The sequence below is a fragment of the Barbus barbus genome, assembly GCF_936440315.1.
Source record: "Barbus barbus genome assembly, chromosome: 17".
Lineage (NCBI taxonomy): Eukaryota > Metazoa > Chordata > Actinopteri > Cypriniformes > Cyprinidae > Barbus > Barbus barbus.
In genome coordinates, this window is record NC_136745.1 from 29,504,225 (window position 1) to 29,531,513 (window position 27,289).

At 37.2% G+C, this 27,289-nt stretch overlaps 1 protein-coding gene across 1 annotated transcript in view; it reads right to left on the reverse strand.

The window, feature by feature from the left end:
- Positions 1-26,366, reverse strand: part of LOC306883633 (GDNF family receptor alpha-4-like) — a gene marked incomplete at its 5' end in the record, with an annotated part of 102,167 nt that extends 75,801 nt beyond the window's left edge. Inside the window, 2 exons of the mRNA XM_079438991.1 lie at positions 1,645-1,760; positions 26,285-26,366. Coding sequence (XP_079295117.1) covers positions 1,645-1,760; positions 26,285-26,366 — 198 coding nt within the window. The remainder of the gene's footprint in view (positions 1-1,644; positions 1,761-26,284) is intronic.
- Positions 26,367-27,289: the final 923 nt, after the last annotated feature.

Below are 27,289 nucleotides of genomic sequence, written 5' to 3' on the forward strand. Positions count from 1 at the left end.
GTGGTGCTACATAACCCATGGCCTTCATTTTTAGTGCAAACGTAAGCACTGTAGAGCTCATTAAACCTGGGCATTATGACTCATAATCACAATCATGTATTGCTTTTTTATCAGCAATGTCATTATGACATGCTACACTCCATAGTGGCATGGGTGATAGTAGACTTCAGGGTGTTTCTGAGGGGAAGAGATGTGGTAAGAAAGCACTGACAGCTTGGATAAATTATAAGAGGATTTCAAGGTAATAAACGTTAAAAAGTAAAACTGCCTGTGTTGCCACTGGAGGGAAAGAAAAGGAAAAAAATATCTGAAACTGACTTTGAAAATCAGTAGAAATATTTTTTAATATAGGCCGTAGTGGCATGTAATTCTATAAGCATTGCTGGACTGAAAACCAACTTGACAAGTTGGCAGTTTCTATATTTTTATATTGAGGGTGTGACAGAAAAGCAGGTAATACAGTTTGTAGACCACTGGGCTGCAGCTGTGAATCTAATGCAAAAAATAAATAAATAAATATGGAAACAGGGCAGGGTAAAAAAGCAAAAATCACATAATTTAAATTTAAAAATGTTGTTTTTAAATAGACTAACTTCTCAATTTTTGTTGGTTTAAAGGAAAATTAAAAAATGCATATTTTATGCACACAAAAAGAGAAAATATTTTTAGTATTATGCATTTTGTAACTATGTAGCTGAGAGTGGGGTAAGCCTTGTCAAGTCTTGTCATGTGAGCTCATATTTACAAGTTGTATGCATTAATGTTCATAACATAGCATGCATATATTTTAATTGTGTGTGTGTGTGTGTGTGTGTGTGTGTGTGTTTGAAACACACCAAGGCGGCATTTATTTGATCCAAAATACAGTAAAACCAGTAATATTGTGAAATAGTATTACAATTTAAAATAACTGGTGTCTATTTAATATATTTTATAATATAATTTAATTTATTTTATTTTATTTAAATTATATCATTAAAATTATATGTATTTATATGATTTATTTATTATTTATATCATATCATTTATTAATATAATGTATTTATAAATTTCAAACACCAGAATTTATTTTACACAGAAATCTTTTGGAACATTTTAAACTAGCAATTTAATACATCATTGTTGAATAAAGGTGTTAATTGTATTATTTGTATGGGGGGGGGGGGGGGGGGGTAATACCGACTTCAAACTTAACCACATTAAGCGACTGGCATGCAAATTCAGAAAAAAAAACTCAACTTGAAATGGAGGCCACATTTTTTGTGGGGAAAAATCCAAGCTGTAACCCACAATTCGGAGTAAATTATGTTGTGTATTGATTAAGCGAACTCGGCCTCACAACATTTCAAAGAAGCAACATTTCTCTTCAGCCTTGATGGTCTGAACATGAAATAATGTGCCTTAGTTCACCCTCTCTAATCAAGGATCTTTTCAACAACAACAAAAAAAAACCTTTCACCTTAAAATATTCTGAATATTTTCTTGGCTTATGAGAATCTATAAGAAAATGTGAATATTATGCAGGATAATAGGACTTTGGATAGCATAGAGAATTATTAAATATTTTTGTATAAAAACTGGCACAACTTACCTCTCTCTCCTCTGTTTGGTTTAAATGCAGAGTTAAACACTGCAAGCACAAACCTGCATCTGAAGCAGACTGTCTGTTTTATTCAGATCACGTGGCTCTGTGAAGTGAGGCAGTGTGGTCTCTGTCTCTTTCTTGCCCTGACCCCTGCCACGACCGACCACTAAGGGTGCTGCAGAAGAAAGAATAAACAGACGAGCATCACACGGCCTGATAAGAGATGCTCTGTGATTGGTAATTTATCCTGTAGGTCTCTGTGACGGCGGTGCAGACCTACTGTTCTACACAGGCCAGGTGTGAAAGAAGACTGAGCCTGGACTAATGTGAGAATTACACAATGCCAACTACTCTCACTCTGTTACAGTGCAAACCGCCATCTGGAGTAATACACAGTGCTACTGGAGTCAATTCCAAATGCCATTTTTGAACCATTTGAAAAAAAGGTGTCACTAAAAATCTTTTTATTTGAGTTTATTAGAGCTGTTAGCTTAGCTACATGTCATTTGTGAGGTTCAGAGACAGGTAGGCAGTAGGAAGCCAGACGGCTGATGTTTTGGAAAAGATGCTGCCTTCAAGTGCACCTGTGAAACTCACATACCTCAGTTGGGTGTTCAATATTACAATATGCCATCTATAGTCACAATAGCCTAAACAAAACAAAAGAATTGTATATTCAACAATAAACCCAAATAAATACATATGAATTCAAAATAATGAAAGCCATCATTTCTATAAAGGATGGCTTTCATTATTTTAAAGTAAACTATGAAATTTAAGTAATTAACTTTACACCTGTTGCTTTCCGCTCACTAGGGGTCTAATAATTCATTCTTTTTCTCGATTGATTGATTAAAAATCCTGCCGCATCAATCTTAAAACACAGATTTTTGAATCGTGAATCATCTGATTTGATTTTATATGCTAAAAATGTAATGGATTGTGATTCACTGAAACATTATTTTGCTTCTTTTTAAAAAAAAATGATATACAGTATAAATAACTGACATGCGCAAATGATCAGAAACAGTGTTTTACTGGAGTTATTGTTTATAGAACTGTTATATATGGGGTATTGTTTAAATTGGTTATTCCCATGGAAATCTATATATTCCTAGGTGTGCTGAAAATACTTTATCAGCACATTGCACTCTGTGTTTTATTTCAATAGCCTGTATGTACATGCATTAATGTGTTTATTTTCACATTGTTTTGAGCAATAATTAATCTTAAGTGATTTTCGTTTTGTTTTGGAGACGCATTAAGCATTTACATAATCCTATGAATAAATACAGAATAGACTCATTAATCAGAATTAAATCTACTTGAATCAAATCGAATGTCATTGTGAGTCAGATTGTCAAATCATTCTGAATTAGCAAAAATTGTTCCAGAATCTAATCGACAACCTGAATTGTAATTCAAAATCATAGATTACACCGTTTTTTCAGTGTTTCCTTATGAAGTTTGACATCCTGAATATGAAAATTGCTTTATGTTTTGTGTATCATTAACATGAACATACACTCATGAAAACAAAAAAATGCTGACTACAAGCTAATCTGTTATTACTCATGCATAACATAAACACTCATGCATAAAGTGAGTCGTCAAAACTTCAGAAGTGTATGCTGAGTGAGTTTTGTCTTTTGAAATCATAATTAGAAAATGCGTAATTAGCACAAAAACGTTTTAATAATTAATGATAAAAGTTCTAAAATTTCCTGACCTAAATAGTTACCAAATTATTGATGTTAGATAAAAAAAAATTAACACCACAGAATTACTGAAGAATCATAAAAAAATGAAGTAAAACAAATTTTAGTTACATTGTGTTAGATCTATTTTAACAGACACCCCAGATCCAACATCACAACTTGGCAACTCTTGTGTCACAGTTTCCCACTTGTCAATAATGTGCTTGGAACTTGTAATTGGGATATTTCCGACACGAGAGAGAGCTGAGGTCTGCTCTCAGCTATTCTTGCGTCCCCTGACACTGATGTCATTTCACTGGATCGTTTACACCCACACTGGGCCTCTCCCTCACACTATAAAGCACAGTTTTGTCGAAAACTCAATGGAGCCACTGATTGTTTGAGACATATAGTGAGCGCAATCATCATGCACTTCTTGCCGTCTATTTTTTCTCATACAAATGTGTTCCCACCCAGTTTTATCTCTTATCATGTGCCAAAAACGAATTTCATTTCATTTTAACATTTAGCATGCAGCACGAGCTTGTAAAACCGTCTTGATGGTAAAAAAACTGAACAATTGTTTCTCTTCAGCCTCCACTTTAGCTATAAAGCCTTGAGATTTATTTCTGAATTTTAAGAGTTTGAGCGGGCTGAGATGTGCGAGAGAAAGGCATTAGACACCTGCCACAAGCAGGATTGTTTCAATTCCAAGAGATTCCAAGCTGGGATTGCCATGGACATAATCGCCCTCTCACTTTCCACCACAACAGATGGTGTGTGTCACACTGCAGTGTGGGCAGAACAGGTTAAGATGCATAGGTCCTGTGCGCCTTTAAATATAGTCTCCCTCACACACACATACAGGTCAGCGGCACATTTCATATCATTTATGTTTTAATATAGTCGATAAGATATTAAACTCAAACATGGTATGAGTTTTAATTTATTCAGAGATCACAGAGGTGAGTTTTTAATTATTTTCACCACTTTGGTTTGAGTGGATGAGTTTTGTCATGCAATACCTTCTAGCATTAAAAACTGGCAATTTATGAAGAAATATTCAAGTGTTACATCCATTTAGACTTTATCTAATTAATATGTTTGAAACAAAACTTGAGCAAAATGTTTGCTTTAGGAATGTTTGCTTTTGTTTTTTCATTGATAATAACTGTGTATTCCTTTAACCAACAAATGCCAAATATTGAATTGATTTCATCCTACAGGAAGTGACATCATTTTGGTGGGAAAACAGCAGCAAAACTTCAATGAATTTGAAATTTTAAAACGTTTTGTGGTAATTTGCTCATCTCTCTCAAACTTTCCATTATTTTCACTGATGATTTTTCATTGTAAACAAAAGATTATTGGATTAAATTTTACAAGAAAATGCCATTTTAGTCTAATTCAATATCACATTTACTTCAATGTTATTTGCCATATTTTCAATATTTTACTTCTTACGTTTTTTCTTATGCTTATTTGAGTGACAATTTTTTTGTTGTTGTTTTTTTTCAGTGTTTTATTAATTACAATATGTGTTGTAATATAGTTTGATATGTATGCGGTACTGTGAAATTGACTTTTTAGCTATTTTTTGTTATTTTGTTTATTTATTTTTCCTTTTTTTTTTTTTTACAATTAATGAGACAACTGATTTAATAAAAATCCTACACCATATTTGTTTCAGTTAAATTGTTGTCCAGTTGTCCATATTAACAATAGTTTGATATTTATATGTTACTTTGTAGATTTATTATTATTATTATTATTATATTTTTTTACTCTTTACAATCCTATAATAGATTGTAAATGATCCCTTATAGCGTGACAATATGCCCAATTCAAAATGTGTTCAAATACCTGTTTTTTATTTTTCCCAGTGCAGTAATAGTGGAAATATTCAAAGCTTTTTCACAGCTAAGACTGGAAGACATGTCTCTTTAAAGAAACTATCAAAAGCAAACCTGCAAAAATTATTTGGATGTTTGCCAAGAAAATAAGATTTCATTTTTTTTTTACTTCAAAATATCACATTTAATTGATTGTGTTACTTACTACTAGCAATTTCTGAGTGAAAATGTTACTGCATTTTTATCAGTGCATCCTGAGAAATATTCATTGGAGTAAAAAGTGTGACAATTAGGTCTATGCCTCGAGGAGCCTCACATGTTGTTCGTCTTTCCTCTGATGACCGCTAAAGTTTCACCCATTATCACCCCTTTAATGAAAGATTAGTCACGTCCCAGGGAAATACCAGATGGATCAGATTCTCACCCCAGTGTCGAGTGCTAAATTCATAAAATCGTTTGGTTTTATAACAGGGCCTCACTGTCTCTTTGGCTCTTTACAGGGGGTGAAAAGGTTGCTTTCTACCATTTATCACAGATCTCACCAACACCCCTGGTGACCAAAAATAATCAGATGGCACCTGAGTCAACAGCCACGGATTTTAGAGTCATAAGTTATCAGATGTGTTTCAGCAGCGTGTGGGAAAACAGCAGGGAAGGAGTGGCTACGGCTCGTCTCATGTGGTCAAAACGCTCGGCTGGTTCCTGAAACAGGACTAACCGGAGGACATCTCCTTGGACTGTGTGGCGGTCGCTGTGGAACGAATGACCTGACCTGACACGGTTCACAGCTGGAGGGCCGGTTGGGGGTTTCTACTAGTGCATTTAATTACTCAAATTAGGGGAAACCAGTTTGTAGGGCAAAAGGTCTGGAAGGTTGGGGGTTGAAAATAAAGCCTGGGGCGCAAAATAAACACTGAAACAATAATACAGAAACATTCTGTTTTCTTGGCAAGTTAATTGAAATAGAAAAATCTGTTAGTATTCAAATATTGGCATGACTGCTGTGTGCTCCGTTATTGTAATGCTTGCACAGGGCATGAAATTAAAGGGAAATTTCACCTAAAATGAAATCAAACAGTTCACGGTAGCCATTGAACTCCAGAGTATGAAAAAAAATACTATATAAGTAAATGGCTTCTGTCAACTGTTTATTTACCCACATTTCTCAAAATATCAACAGAAGCACATGAGGGTGAGTAAATGATGACAATATTCAGTTTTGGGTGATCTATGCCTTTAAGCCTTCAGACAAGTCATGCACTTGTCCAGGAAAAAAATATTAAGCAATATTCAATTTTTTTAAAATCATTTTCCCATTTATTAAATGTACACACTGTAAAAAAAAAAAAAAAAAAAAAAAGTTGAGCCAACTTAAAATGTTTGAGTTCTCTCAACTTTTTTTTAGAGGAGATTCTCAACTTTTTGTTGTATAAACTTAAAACAACTAGTTGAGAAAACTCAAAAATCTGCTGAAGCTGGCTGCCTTAAAATTTTAAGGTGGCTCAACTTTTTTTTTTTTTTACAGTGCAGTCATCTTTCATGTCCAATTCTTATCAATAAATTCTGTTAGAATAATAAGGCACGGTACTGTTTGAAGATACTTTAAATATGAAACCAAACACCAGTAGGTGGGAGCAAATGACTGTCTTAATGAGTGAGTTATTGAGTCATTAATTCAACCGATTCATTCAAGAATGTCTTTATGAATTAGTCACTGAATCATCGATTCACTTGATTCGTTCAAAAATGCTGAATCATTCAGTAACAAAACACTATTGTGTGCTGCTCAGAGACGCTTTATGTGGAATGATTTTCCCTAAGATTCGGGAAAACAGCACTTTTGGTCGTTTGGTGTCGCTTACCTGTATATATTTTTATTAATTCGTTTCTAATGCAATTTTAATAACCTTTTGTGAGTGGGTTCCCAAGTCCACAGATATAAAGTGGAAGGCTATTTTTATGGTGTGTGCACATCAAAAGCTAATCGAATATTCACTTTGCGTTACTCACTCCAGATTACTCAGGGGATATTTTTATCGTGACTCATTCGATGTTTGACTTCATATCAACAACAACAACAACAACATTAATAAATAAGTTTCAGGATGCCTACAGACGGCTACAATAATGCTCTCCTCTCAAACCTGACGTGTCAATAAGCTCATGTGAATTTCCCAGTCGAGTTGAATTTTGTTTATTATTGTGTTGCCCAATTCATATCATTCATGTCCCACCGGCACGAATTTACATCGATTTGCATTTTTGCATTGACTTTGAATGAAATCTACTTGCACAAATAATTAAATTTGCTTTTGGTGTGCACACACATCACACTGTTGCTGCGGGTTGTTTTTTAGTCTGAGGGTTAAAGCGATCTCGCCACCAAAAATGGCATTTGATAAGAAAATTAAGTGCATTTTCGATGGCCTATGAGTTGAATACGTTTCTATAAGTTTCGGGTTATTTTTTATTATCGACATTTTGATAAGACAACTTGTCAGGCAAGTAAAATTCTCTCTCACTCTTTTTTTTATTACATTTTTGCTCACCATTCTTTTAATAAACTTGATATTATTATTATTATAGAATTGACAAAATAAGTTACACTGATGTTGGTTTAAGAATAAAAATCTAATTTAAATTGTATAATGAGTCTGCCATTATGGAGTGCGACAAAACGATCAGTTTTCCAGTTCCATGAAACTTCTGTGTGCAAAATATCCGCATGAACATCTTTTAAAGGTTTACTACAATGCAACGTATCATCAAAAATTCAGTAGAACCTGCATGGACATCTTCATGGATATACACCACAGGGGTTTTGCTTTACCTTGAAGTCAGTGAGTGCATCATAGCTGAATAATGCATTATTCTCAGCATTTCATAGGCTGCTTTTACACCCCAATATGTTTTATCATTCCAAATGCGTATATTTAGTCTTCCGTGACCGGTGCCATTAAATATCAAGGTGGCCATTAAAATGTCTGTGTGGCTACGGAGATAGATGGGCAGCCATGAACGGATGTGAGTTTAAGTGAAACCTCTGAAGCGCAGGAGGAATAAGCACCATCCTCAAAATTTGTTAATGGGGTTTTGGTTTTCAAGAGCAAATAGCAAGAATGACAGCGTGTGCAGGTGAGTCAATATCCGAAACGACAGAGGCCGGATGGCGTCTGGATGGAGGGTGCTTGCTGCGTGTTGAGTTTGTGCTGCCTTGCCCTGCAGAAAGCTCATTGTTAAGCTATTCACACTGCTGGCTATGAGACATTATAAATAATGAGCAACATTTGCTTGTGGTGTCTGTGCTGCACACCGTCAATAAGTATCTGTTAAAAGTATCAGAGCTGCACAACTGCATTTAAGAACAAATGTGATTCTTGTATTGTCCTGAGAAGCTCAGATACTGTGTGCTTGTATGAATAGTCTTTCCAGTCTCATGTGACTAAAGTAAATATCAAAGTGATGACAGTTAACACAAAGTTATTAAATGAAACTAATCTAGGTGCGAGTTCATCTGTAAAAACTTAATTAACCAACAGCAGCAGCAGCTGATTTTTTGGGGGGTTGGTTGGAGTGTAAAGACTGCATTTGGGTCACGGCCAAACCACAAAACCAACAAAACTGATGGGAGCAGCTCCAGCGGAAGAAACAGGATCTGAAACCTTCAGACGACACACAACTTATATCTCCGTCTCTGAGTCAGAAACCACCTTACACCTTTAATATCTTTCATAATCTAATTATTTGCTCTAAATGGAATAATGATAGTAAATTACCCTGAAAAGGAAGCATATTGTGTCCAGTTCACATCTATACACTAAAGAAATAATATATATAACAAAATGTCCTCCAGCCACATAGTGTGTGAATGCTTAAATGGTTCATTAAAGTGCCATATCTAAGTTGCAGTTTTTTCAATTGTTAAATATTTGATGAGGATTATCCGAGAAAAAGAAAATGATCATGAATTATTAGAGTATTAGAGAGTATTAAGTATAGAATTACGTAGAGGAGTCACGCTATTTGAACAGTAATATCTATGTATTTATCTCTCTATGTATCTATATGTATAGGCCTATATATATATATATATATATACACACTGTTTTTGAAAGAAGTCTCTTCTGTTCACCAAGGCTGTATTTCTTTGAGCAAAAATACAGTAAAATCAGTAATATTGTGCAATACTATTACAATATAAAATAGCTGTTTTCTTCGTGAATAGATGTTAAAATGTAATTTATTTCTGTGATCAAAGCTGAATTTTCAGCATCATTACTCCAGTCTTCAGTCTCATGTGATCCTTCAGAAATCATTCTAAGATGCTGATTTGCTGCTCAAGAAACATTTCTAATCTTTATCAATGATGAAAACAGTTGTGCTGCTTCATATTTTTATGGAAACCATAATTATTTCAGAATTGTTTGATGAACAGAAAGTTTTCTAGTTTTCTATTTTGCTCTTACAGTCTTGGATTTGAAGCTTACCTCTCTAGGAACTCATTTATTAGCTCACATTTCATCAATAAATAAAAATAAATGTAAAAAATCTGAAACAATGACTGTAATACCACCCCATCTTATTCTCTTTGTATGCGATGAACTTCTAAGTGTCATTGACATGTGGTCAAGTGTCTGATGTATCAAGAGCTGCTTTGATCTATTATGCCAAAGTATTCAAGATAAAGGACTCAGACAAAACCTAGCAAAGAGATGGAAAACCAGTTCTTTTGTTCTAGTTTTAAACATTTCAGGGGTGGATTCCTGTAAACCACAGAGAGCTCTTTGATTCATTGAAGAACTGTTTGTCTAGCCTTTCAAAGCGACACAGCAGTACAAGGCTTACAAATGTCTTATTATTTCCCTGAAAAACATGACCGCCAGAACTCCCGCAGATGGGAATGGATTGGAGAGATTCACATCTGGTCCCTGAATCCGGTGGGCTTTGACCCCATTGACTTACCCAAATAGAGAAAGAGAAAATTTTATATTGAGGGGATGATTCTTTTATGTAAGGGATAGTTCATCCAATTTACTCTTCTCTTGTTGTTATAAACCTGTTCTAAACTTTATTTCTTTTCAAGCTTGACAAAAATGATCCAGTGTTAAATATCAGTGCACTGCAATAGTATGTGAAACTCTTGGATTAGCAGTTAATTTACATTTATGCATTTAGCAGACGCTTTTATCCAAAGCGACTTACATTGCATTCAAGTTACAGTTTTTACATTTTATCAGCTCTTGCTTTCCCTGGGACTCAAACCCATGACCTTAGCGTTGCTAGCACCATGCTCTACTATTTGAGCTACAGGAAAGCTTTAAAGGTGAAATTGAAGGTGAAATTTAAAGGTGAAATTATTGTCCATCTGTGCAGAGGTGTTTTCAGTCAGTGCAATGACCATCAAATGTCAGTACGTGACCTGTTTTATTCAAAGAACAGGGATCTATCAAAGTCTGGTCATGTTTGTGGAAGTGAATCATGTCACGAACAAAGGAGATTACTGAGGATCTCAGAAAAAAAGTTGATGTTGCTCATCAGGCTAGAAAAGTTTACAAAACCATCTCTAAAGAGTTTGTACTCCACAAATCCACAGTCAGACAGATTGTGTACAAATGGAGGAAATTCAAGACCACTGTTACCTTCCCGAGAATTGGTCGACCAACAAAAATCACTCCAAAGCAGAACGTGTAATAGTCTGTGAGATTGCAAAAGTTCCCAGGGTAACTTCTAAGCAACTAAAGACCTTTCTCACATTGGCTAATGTTAATGTTCATAAGCCCACCCTCAGGAGAACACTGAGCAACCATGGTGTGCATGGCAGAGTTGCAAGAAGAAAGACACTGTTCTCCAAAAAGAAAATTGCTCGCTAAAGATTATGTGGACAAGCCAGAGGACTATTGGAGAAAGGTTTAACTTGTTGGTTTAAATGAGAAGCTATTATGTTCGGAGAAACACGCTGCATTCCAGCTTTAGAATCTTATCCTATCTGTGAAACATGGTGGTGGTGGTAGTATCATGGCTCGGGCCTGTTTTGCTACATCTTGGCCTGCCATCATTGATGGGACAATGAATTCTGATTTATACCAGCAAATTCTAAAGGAAAACGTCAGGACATCTGTTTAAGAACAGAGTCTCAGGGGACGTGAGACATGAACGTGGGTCATGCAGCAAGACAACAACCCCAAGCACACAAGTCATTCTACCAAAGAATGGTTTAAGAAGAACAAAGTTAATGTATTGGAATGGCTGAGTCAAAGTCCAGATCTTAATCCAATTAAGATGTTTTGGAAGGACCTAAGCAAGCAGTTCATTGGAGGAAACCAACCAACATCACAGAGTTTAAGTGGTTCTGCACTAAGGAATGGGCTAAAACTCCTACATGTTATTGTGCAGGACTGATCAGCATTTACAAGAAACTTTATCTTCAGTTGCTGCAGCAAAAGGGGGTCACACCAGATACTGAAAGCAAAGATTCACATACTTTTGCAATGCACAGATATGTGACACTGGACAATTTTCTCAATAAATAAATGACAAATTTAAATGACTATTTTCTATCTTAAAAACAATTTTATACACTATCATTTTCGTTTCTATAACGTGTGAATATATCCCCTATAGCATTCTAAAACAAAACCAATCAGAGCGCATTGTTATCACTAGTTTTATTTTGATTTCTCGTGTCTGCTATTAGCTTATAGCCCATTAGCATCTGCAGCGTGGCTGCCGCTAATCTCGCTTAGATTGCTAATACTCTATTCACACACACACATTACCATTGATTCACTGTTACATGCTTAAATGGCGGATTTGTGTCTACCTTTGAGTGCAGGTGAGGACACGTTCGAGCTGCATTCGGTGCAGCTGGAGCTGGAAGCCATGGAGAAGCAGATCCGCAACCTGATGGAGAAGCAGGCCCAGCTGAGAGATCGGAGAGCCGCGCTGGAAACATCCCGGGCTGATGCTCACAAGTCCGGGGTAAGTATACAGCACGCCGCTAACACTCCCACCACCTCTACTCCGTGTGTTTCTCTGCACAGACCCGGTGCACCCAGGACGCGATCTTCCCAGACGTCCTTCACTTCGGCGCCGGGACGCCACAGACCCTGGGTGTGCCATCAGCGGAAGACGCGAGCCAAGCCCCGGGCGACGACCTCGCCGTCTCCGGTCTTCGAGATCTCCACCCGGAACCGCTTCGCTCCCCTCCGTGAGACGGAATGCGACGCTGTGATTGTCGGAGACTCCATCGTCCGGCACGTCCGTGCTACGTTAGCTGAAGGTAAAGTGCACACTCACTGTTTCCCCGGTGCTCGTGTTCTCGATGTTTCTGCGCAGATACCCGCGATCCTGAAGGGCGATGAGAGCATCGGTGCTGTCGTGCTGCACGCGGGGGTTAACGACACTAAGCTGCACAGACGGAGACACTGAAGAGGGACTTCAGGAGCCTGATCGAGACGTTACACAGCACATCGCCCACTACGACGATCATCATGACAGGACCGCTTCCCACGTATCGACGAGGAAAGGTTCAGTAGACTTTTTGCCTTAAACGAATGTTATTGTCATGGTGTAAAGAACAGAAACTGCTCTTTGTTAATAATTGGAATCTTTTCTGGGAGCATCCTAGGCTTTTCCGTGCTGATGGCCTACACCCCAGCAGAGTCGGAGCGGAACTCCTGTCGGACAACATCTCCAGGACGCTACGCTCCATCTGACTAGTAAGACAATTCTCAAATAACTGCTATGATGACTTTTGTTCTACCCACTTAAAAGATAGAAGTACTTGCGTTATCCAATCTATACAGACTGTGTCTGTTTCGCGAATAGCGAGGTCAAAATATACATTTTGCAAATATACATGCACCGAAAGCAGCTATTGTAAATGAAATGATCACAGATAATAATTTTGATGTACTCTGCCTGACTGAAACCTGGTGTTATGGTACGCTCCTCGAAGGACTGCAGGAACCAGCGGGTAAGTAGAAAACAGAATCTTTAATAAAATAAGAGTTTCAGGATACAAGAAATCATTCTATAAAACAACATAAGCATAACTTTAAGACTTGACAACCTAGACTAGTGAACACAAGACTTATAAAGACCAGAGAACAAAGGAGCAAACTAGATAATTAACACAAAACAGGTGACAGGACTAAACGATGATTACTAATTAACTAAACCAGAACAGGAAGAACCAAATAAGGGCAAAAGGGGACTAAACAGAAACAGACACGTAACACCTGGCTTAAACCAAATGAATATTTTGGTCTAAATGAGTCTACTCCACCAAGCTACTGTTATAAACAGTATGTTTATAACATACTGTCAGACTGGTCGTGGCGGCGGTGTGACAACAATATATAGTGATATTCTCAATGTTACCCATAAAACAGCATACAGGAGGTTTAACTCATTCAAAATACTTCTGCTTAATGTCACACTGTTAGATATGCAAAAGAAATCTCTCCTGTCTCTTGCTCTGGCTACTGTGTATAGACCGCCAGGGCCATATACAGATTGCCTAAAATAATTTGCAGATTTCCTCTCAGATCTATTGGTTAGTGTTGATAAACTGCTAATTGTCTGAAATTTTAACATTGATGTTGATAATACAAATGATGCGTTAGGACTTGCGTTTACTGACCTAATAAACTCTTTTGGAGTCAAGCAAAACGTCACCGGGCCCACTCATCATTTTAATCATACGCTAGATTTAATTATATCGCATGGAATTGATCTTACCGATATAGATATCGTACCTCAAAGTGATGATGTTACTGATAATTTCCTTGTACATTTACATTTACATTTAGTCATTTGGCAGACGCTTTTATCCAAAGCGACTTACAATTGGGGAATACAAAAAGTGATTCATCTTGAAGAGGCAGTCAGACAGAGGAAGTGCTCGTAACACCAAGTCTCAGTCATTGTTCAAATAAGTACAAACTAGTAGGTGGAGAGAAAGATAGAGGGAAAGTTTTTTTTTTTTTTTTTTTTTTTTTTTTTTTAAGTTTAGGATGAAGTCAAGTACTGCCGAAAGAGATGAGTTTTCAGTTGTTGCTTGAAGGTTGCCAGAGATCCGGCGTTCCGGATAGGGGTGGGAAGATTATTCCACCAGCCAGGAATGGTGAACGAGAATGTTCTGGAGAGTGATTTTGAGCCTCTCTGTGATGGTACCACAAGGCGTCGCTCACTAGCAGATCTCAAACTTCTGGAGGGGATGTAGGTTCGTAATAGTGAGTGGAAGTAGGAGGGTGCAGAGCCTGTGGTAGATCTGTACGCAAGCATCAGTGACTTGAACTGGATGCGAGCTGCCACTGGTAGCCAGTGCAAGGAGATGAAGAGAGGTGTAACATGCGCTCTTTTGGGCTCGTTGAAGATCAGTCGTGCCGCTGCATTCTGAATCATTCTGAATTGTATCGTGCATGCTGCGTATTACTGATATTAATTATATGGCTCCGCGTTATCGTCCGGGCAGAACTATTGTTCCAGCCACCAAAGACAGATTCACAAATAACCTGCCTGATTTATCTCAACTGCTCTGTGTACCCATAAATACACATGAACTAGACGAAATGACTAGCAACATGGGCACTATCTTCTCTAATACATTAGAAGCTGTTGCCCCCCTCAAATTGAAAAAGGTTAGAGAAAAACGTACTGTGCCATGGTACAACAGTTATACCCATTCTCTCAAGAAAGAAACTTGTAAGCTTGAGTGCAAATGGAGAAAAACTAACTAAGTTTTTAGAATTGCGTGGAAAAACAGTATGTCCATCTATAGACAGGCTCTAAAAGCTGCCAGGGCACAGCATATCCGCAAACTCATAGATAATAACCAAAACAATCCAAGGTTCTTATTTAGCACAGTGCCTAGATTAACAAATAAACAGACACCGCCCGATCTAAATATTCCCTCACAGTTTAATAGTAATGGCTTTAAGAATTTCTTTACTGATAAAATAGATAACATCAGAAATACAATAACAAATGTAGATTCTACTGCATCTAGTATTTCAGCTTCATTCATCGCACCCAAAGAAAAACTGCAGTGCTTTACAACTATAGGACAGGAAGAGTTAAATAAACTTATCAGTGCATCTAAACCAACAACATCCTGTACCCACTAAACTACTGAAAGAGTTGTTACCTGTAGCAGAAGAACCGCTTCTCAATATTATTAACTCATCGTTATCTTTAGGTCACGTCCCAAAACCATTCAAGGTGGCGGTTATTAAGCCTCTTATTAAGAAACCAGAAAAAGTTGTACCTGCTCAATTGTGCTCCTTCTTGCAAAAAAAAAAGATATCTATGAAGAATTTCAGTCAGGTTTCAGGCCTCACCATAGTACAGAAACTGCACTTGTTAAAATTGCAAATGACTTACTTCTTGCTTCAGATCAAGGCTGCATCTCATTGCTAGTATTACTTGATCTTAGTGCTGCGTTCGACTCTATAGACCATGATATACTCTTGGATCGATTACAAAACTATACTGGTATTCAAGGGCAGGCTTTAAGATGGTTTAGATCCTACCTGTCCGATCGCTACCACTTTGTTCATTTAAATGGATTATCACCAGTAAAGTATGGAGTACCACAAGGATCTGTCCTAGGTCCTCTGCTATTTTCAATATACATTGAAGTGCAGCGCCCGGGGAGCAGTTGGGGGTTCGGTGCCTTGCTCAAGGGCACCTCAGTCGTGGTATTGAGGGTGGAGAGAGCGCTGGACATTCACTCCCCCCACCTACAATTCCTGCCGGCCGGAGACTCGAACCCGCAACCTTTGGATCACGAGTCCAACTCTCTAACCATTAGGCCACGACTTTCCGTCTGGGTGTTATATTAGACAGCAACTTGTCCTTTGAAAATCATATTTCCCATGTTACAAAAACAGCATTATTCCATCTCAGAAACATTGCCAAGCTTCAAAACATGCTACCTGTTTCTGATGCAGAAAAGCTAGTTCATGCATTCATGACCTCTAGACTGGACTATTGTAATGCACTGCTAGGTGGTTGTCCTGCATCTTCAATAAACAAGCTACAGATAGTCCAAAATGCAGCGGCTAGAGTTCTTAAGAAAATATGATCATATTACCAAAATTTTACAGTCTCTGCATTGGCTACCTATTCAGTTCCGTATCATTTACAAAATATTATTACTTGCCTATAAGGCCCTAAATGGTTTAGCTCCTGCGTACCTAACTCGTCTTCTACCACGCTACAATCCAACCCGCTCCCTAAGGTCGCAAAACTCTGGACTTTTGGTAGTACCTAGGATAGCAAAGTCCACTAAAGGAGGTAGAGCTTTTTCACATTTGGCTCCCAAACTCTGGAATAGCCTTCCTGATAACGTTCGGGGTTCAGACACACTCTATCTGTTTAAATCTAGATTAAAGACACATCTCTTTAGCCAAGCATTCATATAATGCATCTTATAATCTTGTACTGCAGTTATATCTGATCAAATGTACATTATTATTATTCTTTAGCTTGGGTTGAACAAATAATTTTTGCTTAGATGGAACAGCAGCTACGCTAATTATGTCTCTATTTGTTTCTCTGTTTCTGTAACTAGGAATTACAGAAGCTTCAGTCTGGATCCAACCCTTAAATGATCTGAGATGACCGAACACCTGAGGAAAGATGATGCCAACCCCTCAGAGGATGCCAATGCTCAGACAACATACAGAATTACCAGATTTTGCCATAAGTTAAACATATTAAGGTTCTGCAGTATATAAATATATTGTGGAAACTTAAATTCCTGTAGAGCTGCTTTGCAACGATTTGTATCGTAAAAAGCGCTATACAAATAAACTTAAATTGAATTCAAAACATTTTTTTTTTTAAAGGCTCCAGTTCATCCCCATTCATTGCATCAATGCATGGAAAATCAACTAGTACAATTCTTCAAAATGTCCCATTTTGTGTTGTGCAGAAGACAGAAAGTCACTCATGGATTGGAAAAACATGAGGAAATGATGAAAGAATTTAAATTAGCTGGACTGTAGAACAACAGGCTTCTCTTTTTAGTGGCACAAAAACAAATCAGATGGGAAATTCAAAGCTTATTGATTCTTCCAGCCCTCCTATTAAATGCCTTTTCAAGAAAATCTACGCATCTTCATTTGTAAATGCACTCTGGAGGTCTCGGGGAATTACATTAATTGTTAATTTATTAATATAGCTGTGCTCATGAAATGCTCAATTAAACACGCAATCATGCAATGTTCAACATCCGCATTGAAGAAATTACAGCGATTCAGATCTAACCCGTGCATTTGGGGCTGAAGCAATTTAAATTAGCTTGTATTTTGTTTTTCACTTTACTAACCGCGGCCAGTCGTTTCTCCAAAAAAAGCGGCGCTCGCGCTGCTCAGAAACCCTGCCTGTAGCCCGGCTAATTGATTAGGTCAAAGGTCTGAGGGACAGTGGCTATGGGAGGAATGAATTTCCTGTTTCCACATCTATAATTCAGTGGTTTCCTGAGTGTGTGCATTGCAATGAGCTGGAGAAGGGGCACAAGCTGTGCAAAACACAACTCTGCCAACACTTACCACAAAGCCGTGGCTTTGAAGGTCTGCTGGATCAAGTCTGCATCTCACAATACCCCAAGACCCAGACATACACACAGACAGACGCCCCACATCTTCAGGCTTTGTGTGTTTGCTCCGGGACGGTTCGACGGTCAGCTTGAAAGGAAAACAAAACCCTCTGAAACATTTTCTGAGACTCGTCTGGTGAGGATGGAAATATTAATGCAATGCTGATTGTTTCTGACACACGGTGTATGATGCATGAACCCACAATCCCAAAATAATGAAAACACAGTCATCATTTACTCTCCCTCATGTTGCTGAAACACATATTTTGCTAAATGTTTCTGCTGCTTGTTTCCATTTAGTGGAAGTGAATGACTGTCACATGCCACAAATGGTAGTAAACTGTCATATTGTATTGCATTGCATTGTATTAAATGTTATACCCTCGCAATAAAACAGAGCTTTGATCATAAAACTAAGCATTTAAATATCATCTTACTATTACATATTATTGGGAGATATAGATTGAAGGCTAATATTTATATACATTTTATGCAAGTAGTCTATTATACTGTTATAAGATGAGATCTTTAAAACTTAAAACTTTTTGGCCACATTAATATCAACAATTGCACCAAATTGCAAATGTTTGCTCAGTTCGGGCCTCTGAAAAAAACTGAGGTGTCTTTACTTATTGTGTAGGAGCTATATATTTTCACTTTATGAGCCATAAAAAAAAGCTGATGTATCAAATATCACAAAAAAAAGACAAAAAACATTCACAACACATGAAAATGTTATTTCTTTTTTATTATTCTTCTTTTTCTTATTATTTGTCTAAATGTTCAATAAATTTAAATAGATTTTTTTCAGACTGTTATTTTGTGTCAGGTTAACATTTTTAACACTGAAATATTTCCCCATATAGCATTTCCCATAACTCATTTGCAATTGCACAATTTCAAATTTTGGCATGTAAAGATAAAAAAAATAAAAATGCCAAACAGCATTGGTTTTTGATTGTTTTCTAACTGAAAAATATGTGCCTTTTTAAAATGCATGCGTGTAAATAAGAATTGAGAGCTACAAAGTAAGGATTTTCAGCAAATAATGACTAAAATTTTTACATTTCAGTTTTATCCTCATGTAAAACTGTTGTATGGCTTCAGAAGACTTATAGGGCATGGGTGATAGGGACCACTTGTATTTATTTATTTAGTTATTTTTGGAGCCTGACAATCCTCAGTCCGCTTTTACCTTCAACATGTGTAAAAGAGCAGCATGAACATTCTGCTAAACGTCTCTTTTTGTATTCCACAGAAGTCAGTCAGCCATGCATGTTTGGAACAACATGAGGGTGTAATGAAAATCACAAGTGACGGACGTACCTGAAGCAGTGCGACCCACAGTGTCAGCAGTACACAAAAGCCACACATGTGTTCTCAATCTACGTCCATATGGCCCTCAAGTTGACCGTTTGGTTGGGGGAAAGTGACCTGCAGGGGACCCATTTGTCCCTGAGGGGTTGTTCACTCGGTAGAAAGCAACCAGTCACTACAGCCTCAGTCAGGAGAACATGCAGCTGCTTGTGAAGCACAGCCTGCTAAGCAAGGGGGGTTATTTTATATCTTCTCTCTGGGGAGAGAAGAAGCCACTCACAAAGTGAAGGAAATGTCAGTGTCGTTGGGGTCGCAGTAAAAAGCAGCATTTCCAACAGCCCTGAGCGACAAAACCCACAAAGTGTCCAAGAACTTCTGCCGAATTAAACAGAATCATCTGTCACTTAAGCTGCATTATCCAGTGTCACACGAAACAGGTTTATGTGAAATAAACGCTGGATGTTTCCTGAGGTATTTGCCTGTTCACGCAGCGCTGTGTGGGATTGCCTGTGTGACTCTCTGTGACCACATACAGACAGCAGCTTTAATCGTGACTCCTGCTCACGTCCCGAGAGATCTGAGCATCCCTAAAGATCGTGCAGTTGATCTTTGGAGACGCTTTGAATGGACTCGCAGGGAGAATCGAGAAGTGTACATCTAAACTAAATCTAAAATGTGAAGTCTGAACACAGATGCCCTGCTGTGCCAGACTGAGTCAGGCTTGGCAGATCTAACGTTTATAGGAACTCATCAAAGAGGAGAATTTGTTTTAGTGGGAGAATCAAAGGGTTCTGGCTTTCACGATTATTTTCAGCATTTCATTGTTCTGATGTGAAATATATGATGAATTCAGGTGCATTGGGAAAATCTCTCTGAATGAAATCCTACTAGTAGATCCAACTCTTTATTAGGTGCAAAGTATTTATTATGTTAATACACGAAACGTTTTTACTGCAAAATGATTTGCATCTGTTCTAGTAAGATTCAGTCAAATTAAACTAAAATCCTGATATGGCTTAGAGCAATTATAAAATTGCAAAGGCTGCGATTTAATTAAGTAAATATATGCACTCTTATATTTGAGCAGCTCATGATCTGTCAGTGCTTGCAGCATCTCAAAGCAGTTCGGTTCCCAGTAAATGCTGCTCCTCACAAACTCATCTCTGCTTCTTAAAGGCTCCCTGCAGTTTCCTGCCAAAAGTCTGATAATTGAATGTTTGAAAATGAAGTAGTATTGCAATTTTACAGTTGTAAAACATTATTGCATTATTTTCTTATTTCACAGTCAAATTATTTCCATATTGCATAATTTAGCCCTAAAAAACATCCACAGCAAAGGTCTGCTTAAAATGTGATTCTTAAAATCACATTTTAAATTTCAGTAGCAATTTTTATTCACAAATATCAAAAATTGTATTTATTCTCCACAAATGCTTATTTTTAATATAAAGTGGGTCCGGTGTGTATAAATACAGTGGGACACAAAAGTCTGAGACCACAGTGGACATCTTAAAATCTAATTTAAACCTGAAACAAAAAAGGATGCACAAAATATGGGGGGAAATAATGGTAATAATGTTAACTGTTACAACCCATCGGTAGTGGGGTAAGTTGCATCTTTCTTGACATTCGTTTGCACTGTAATTTGTAGCCAAGTAAGTGGGGAAATTATGTAAAGTTTGAGATAAATAGCATTGAGATAAATCTGCACAACAATTTAATGTACGAAATATATATACAATTTTTATTTTTATTTCTATCTTTTTGCACAATTTCAGTATTTATGTAAAGTTCTTGTACAGTCTCAGTTTGTGTATGTCTAGGCAACTAGGTATAGTAGTTATAGTATATGTATAGTCAGATGCTCTATTTTTGTCTATAGTCAGAACCGTTTTTTTGTTTTTTTTTCTTATACTTGCATAGTTGTATGTTTATCTTATGTTTAACTAGTATGTAGCACCGTGGTCCTACGAGACACGACATGTAGCAGAATGACAATAAAGCTCAACTTGAACTTGAACTTGATGGGGGAAAAACACTATTACTGATATTATTAAAGTACAAAGTTACAAGCATCCTCAGCCTCCCCTGTTCTAAATAATGCAAAGAAATTTAATGCGAACAGCAGTCTTGCTCACACTGATCATATATTTATGAACGTAAACGCAAACCAGTGTTGATAGCTTATTTTAATTGCTGCGTGGATTTGATGGACTCCTGATAAACACTGTAAACACTGGATGTCTTTTCATCATTTAGAGTACGCTGGACATTACATGCACACCAGAATGTAATTTTCCATAAAATAGGGAACCTTATTTACGTCCCATTTAATTCAATTAACATGACCCGTAGGGAAGTGATCTTGATTATTAAAACATGAATATATGAATACAATTTCAAACAGGGATTCCATTTTCCTAAAGGTCACTCTGCATAATTGTTGGCTTGATTGCATTTGATTGTTTTTAAGTATGGAATGAAGACAATAGAAATGTCACTCACCACATGCGTGTGGTTATATGAGAATGAAACGCTTTGACGTGTGAGCTGACAGCTTTCTCGTGTGTGTGTTTAAAACAGAAAACATGTATGACAGGCCATTATTGTGGACCAAATCAGAGCCTCGAGTAGGTAAGTGAATGCATAAATCTATAGGTTTGTGGCGACACAGTCCAAATATCAATCCTGAAGGATTCGCTGTGCAATCTGCAGCAAGAGGAAACTTCCTTGCAGATTTTTCAGCAGAACAGACGGCTTGTGAAAGCTGATCTGCTGTGTGGCGTGTTTTGATGTGTAATCAATTGAAATCGAAGGGGAAGAGCGGTTCAGAGTGGAAAATGTAATGATGTGGTGAGTATCTCTGCAGGGCAGAGCCAATCTGCAGAAACACACCGACCCCCAATGCTAATGAGGAATCTGTTTCACCTCCTAATAATAAATACAAGCGGAGTCTCACCATTGATCTTAAGAACACCTCAAGGGGATCTCAGGACTCCCTAAGGTATGTTCATTAGCGGGACAGGAAGGAGAAAGTCCCATAAGGATGACAAACAGGTTGTACAGTTGGAGTTGGGACAAGAGAAGTCTTGTGGATCGTTCACATGAATATCATTCCTGCACGGCTGCAGAGAAATGAAACTACGTCTGACTGACAGTGCTGTGCAGTAACTGATTACATGTGATCTGGATTACATAGACTCCAAAAATTAAGTACTTTTCATTTGATTATATTACATTTTAAAACACTCGTAATCAGACTACTTTTTTTTTTTTTTTTTATCGATGACATATTACCAGCGTTGGGTGCAATTAGTTACTAAGTAATTACTTACTGTAATTTAATTAAGGGATTACTCTTATTTTTTTCTGTAATTTAATTACAGTTACTTATTATATAATTGAACTTAATACCGTGTATAGACTGTGAAACATTTATACATAATCTAATAGTGGATTTAACATCACAAAGTCTAAAGTTTAAATGCATGCTTTTTATGCACTCTTCTCACTTTAAATATTAGGATTTAAATATAAAGGATTTTGGCTGTTTATTATTACTTATTACTAAAAAAAACACATATTAATGTCTCATTCTGCAAGACCTTATTCTAAATCCTTAATGCTACCCAATTCTTAAACTTTACAACTACTTTACTAAGTATTAATAAGCAGTAATTAGGAGTATATTGAGGCAAAAGTCATAGTTAATTAATAGTGAGAATTTGACCCTAATCTAAAGTGTGACCAGAATAATTGATGTAGTTATCTATTATTTATTTGAAAGAATTAAAAGAACCATTTCATGTCTATCCATGTATCATTTACTTGTTGAGGTTGATATAGGATTTAGAAAGTAATTAGTAATAAGTAATTAAATACTTTTTGGAGAGAGTAATTTGTACAGTAATCTAATTACACTGTTGAAGATGTAATTAGTAACTAATAATTAATAATTTTTTTAGAGTAACTTACCCAACACTGCATATTACTCACACAATAGCAATACATTATTCACAATTTATGGATTTTTCCTAATTCTTCTTTTTCATCTTTTAAATTTTCCTTTCTAAAATAACCTACCAGATATATATATATACAGTTGAAGTCAAAATTTTACATACACCTTTCAGAATCTGCAAAATGTTCATACAAAATGCATGTTATTGTTTGTTTAGTACTGACCTGAATAAGATATTTCACATAAAAGATATTTACATATAGTCCACAAGAGAAAATAATAGTTGAATTTATAAAAATGACCCCGTTCAAAAGTTTACATACACTTGATTCTGCGTTTACAAATGTTTTTTTTTAGATATATATGTCCACTGTTTATCTGAGCAATGCCTGGAGCTTTTTTGTATTTCGAGATCCTCTTGTGTTTATTTGCCTCTTTATGATGAATCGCTTATTGTATTCCTCAATTGTTGCTTTGGATAAAGGCATCTGCTAAATGAATAAATGTAAATGTGTTATGTGTTCACCATGTGTAAAATACAGACAGGAATACAACTGTATAGTTAAGTGTATGCAAGTGCTGATGAAGTCTAGATTTCTGGCTCAGTGCAGGAGTTTTGAACAATTCATTTTGAGAAAATGCCATTTAAAGATATGTTGAGGCTGACGTGGCCACAGTTTTCAAATCACACAAGTCCTTTACTCTGCAATCAATATCAGGTCCAAACAGTACTCACAGTTATTGACTGCAGCAACTACTCCTAAAACACAGCTCTGGCTTTGTCCATAAACGGCTCCCACATCAATCAATCCCCAACATTAACCAGAGTAAGACATGTTTTACAGAGGAAGGCAGCTAATGAATGTGCCTTTAGGATAACGAAGCTTCTAAAAATAGCTCAAAACCTTTTCATTTATTAAAAAAAAAAACATTATTATTATCGGGCGAGCTCTTCGTTTAGCTCTATCCAAAGGATGTCACCGAGCACAATGCATCCTTAATTAAGGTGACTTTACAGGAAATTGTCAGCACATTTGGTTGAAGTGAGCTCAGATCACATAGGAATAATTAATCAGCGGAAACTAAGCACAGCATACAAAGATATCCATTTAAAAGAGAAGCGCTGCTTTTGTGTTAATGTGTGGCTGGGCTTTAATCTCCTGCCTGTTTCCAAAGAGCTCATGAGATCAAACAGGTTGAGATATACATTCTATAGATACTGCACTCAAAACGTGACTTGACCTATAGACTAGAGCCCAGATTTATAACAGATTTAGTAAAACAGAGCAAATTAGCATGAGAGCCATGAAAGGGCTGAATGTCTTCTGATCTACTGACAATGCGCACATTAAAGAACACAAATGCAGCCGGATCATTTCCATAATGACCAGCGCAAATGTACTTTAGTAAATTGTTATATTCTCCCCCATAAATGTTGCATCTCAAAGGGAAACTCCTACAAATGCATATGCAATGACTGTGTCCATGCCTCTTCAGTGATATTTTTTCACTGCGTGCCTTGAAAGTAGTTTTTAATGCAAAAATAGGGTTTGCACTGGTGCAAGCCATTAGTAAACGTGGCCCCAAAAGTCAAGTAATATTAATATTCATTTGTGAAAAACTACTCCAAACTATAACCAAAAATGGCATGTAACAGACTTGGGCCAGTTAACAACCATCTAGCAACACTGATGCTAACATGCATTCAAAAAAACCTTGGCATCATGAAACCACTCATCCAAACAGCTGATAAAAACATCACAATAATCCACACCACTCCAGTCCATCAGTTAACATCTTGTGAAGCCAAAAGCTGCGCGTTTTAGACCATTCTCTGTTGTCCTCTCACATCAAAATTCAGCCACATGTTTGTTTAGAGCTGTTTTTACTGTTTAAACTGTGCTTGATCTGTGCAGATTTCTCTCCTAAGACCAGACCACATGTTCACTGAAGGAAGCATGTTATGGACTAAAATTTTAGCCAGAAGCAACAGTTTAAAGTTAAAACATTTTAATGATTCTTACAAGCTTTTGTCTTCTCAAGACACTAATTGATGGACTGGAGTGGTGTGGATTACTTGTGGATTATCGTGATGTTTTTTGATTAACCACTCCTTTAAGATAAAAAAGTTGCTAACATCAGCTTATTGTTCGTCAGTCAAGAGTGACATCTACTGAACCGCTCATGCCGTTTCCATCGGTTCATTCATGTCCTCTGAACAGGAAGTCAAAATCACAGAATCACAGAATTGTGTCAGAGCTCCATGTTAATTCTGCGGTGGGCCAAACATTTCTAAAATGATTACTTCATGAATGACCTTTTGTGTGACATAAAACCCAGTAAATGCCTCGCCCGAGGACAAGAAGGGAGTTATATCTTATCTCTGTGGAATATCTCGCCGACCTACTAAATAGACTCCCAGAATCAGTTAAACATAATTGTTCAGTGTTCCTCCTTTTACATCAGCCGACTTCAAAATGCCAAGCAGGAAAAAAAGATTAGCTTCATTTAACAAGGAACCTGTTGTAATGAATTAGAAACCCAGATAGGAAGATGGACCACTGAATGACCAGCCAGCGCCTTTTCACTTCATGAGTCTCGTTGGGACAGCTATGTGTGGATGAAATCATCTGTGCGGGCACACTCCAGTTCTTCTGGAAAAACACGGCTTTATTTTGATTGTCTGGGATTCAAAATTGGATAGGGTTGGACAACTTCTGCAAATGTCAACATATTCCAAAGGTCTCAAGCCACTGTTGAGAGAACAGAATAATGAATGAGAGGGAAAGCAACAATCCATTTACTGTGCTAAAAAAAACCTCCAAAACCCTCGCTATGTACCAAAACGCTGCAAATGGAACACAATTGCCTCCTAGCCTCCATGGGTCTCTATTCAGATGTAAAGAAAAAGAGAACAGTGATGCCTATATCCATTAGAGTCTGAATTTGCTTGAATTAATAAAACATTTTGCTCTAAAAAAGCAGTGTACCTTCTGTGAACCATGAAAGTGCTTGTGATCTCCCAGCTGGGACTTTTTTGACGAGCGTCTGCTATTGTAAGAACATTTCAGGAATGGTTTGTTGAACCTTCAAGAAAATTAAGCCATTCAGAACAAACGAGAAACAGCGTTTCAATCGTGAGACGTTCATGGACCAATTCTGCGGCGCTAGTCTCTGTGTTTATGTCAGCGGAGTCTGGGTAGTTGTGCAAATGAGCTTTCCATCAGCTCCACGGGACAGGAGCAGTCAGTCACTCTGGTTTACAATCTCCCTCCTGGGCACTCATGGCTTTCACCGTGCTAACAGATTTGGACAGCTCGCTGCTGATGGTTTCCATGTGCTTCATACTTCATCTTGAGAAACGGTTCTGAACAAAGCAGCTTGCTAATTAGTTTTTCATTGTGCAGCGTCTGCATAAACATGTACATATGTAAAAATGCAACTACAGTAATGCTAAGTAAGCTCATCCCGCCAAGTGAAGGGACACAGAGACAGATGTATCATCTTAAAGCAAAAACTATTAATCCTACTCAAAGTCTAATGTTTTCAGAGCTTGCAAGGCTATCTACACACACACACACACGTGTGTGTGTGTGTGTGTGAAAGTCTTAACTCTTCCACAGATTAAAGCCTAATAAAGGTTCTAAATCAGAGCAGAATGTCAAAGTCTTAGTCACTGCAATAAATGTTTATTTTTTGCATTGTTTTCTAATACAAATACAGTGGTGTGAAAAAGTGTTGGCCCTTGATTTTTTTCGCATGTTTGTCACACTTTAATGTTTCAGATCAAACAAATTTAAATATTAATCAAAGATAACACAAGTAAACACAACATGCAGTTTTTGAATGAAGTTTTTTATTATGAAGGGAAAATAAAATCCAAACCCACATGGCCCTGTGTGAAAAAGTGCTTGCCCCTTAAACCTAATAACTGGTTGGGCCACCCTTAGCAGCAACAACTTTCTGGCAAAACTGAGACGAGCCTTTATGTTCTTTTTAGCAGCGGTTTTCGTCTTGGAGCTCTGCCATGCAGGCCATTTTTGCCCAGTCTCTTTCTTATGGTGGAGTCATGAACACTGACCTTAACTGAGGCAAGTGAGGCCTGCATATATCGTTGTGGGGTCATTTGTGACCTCTTCGATGAGTCGTTGCTGCACTCTTGGGGTAATTGTGGTCGGCCGGCCACTCCTGGGAAGGTTCACCGCTGTTCCATATTTTCTCCATTTGTGGATAATGGCTCTCACTGTGGTTCGCTGGAGTCCCAAAGCT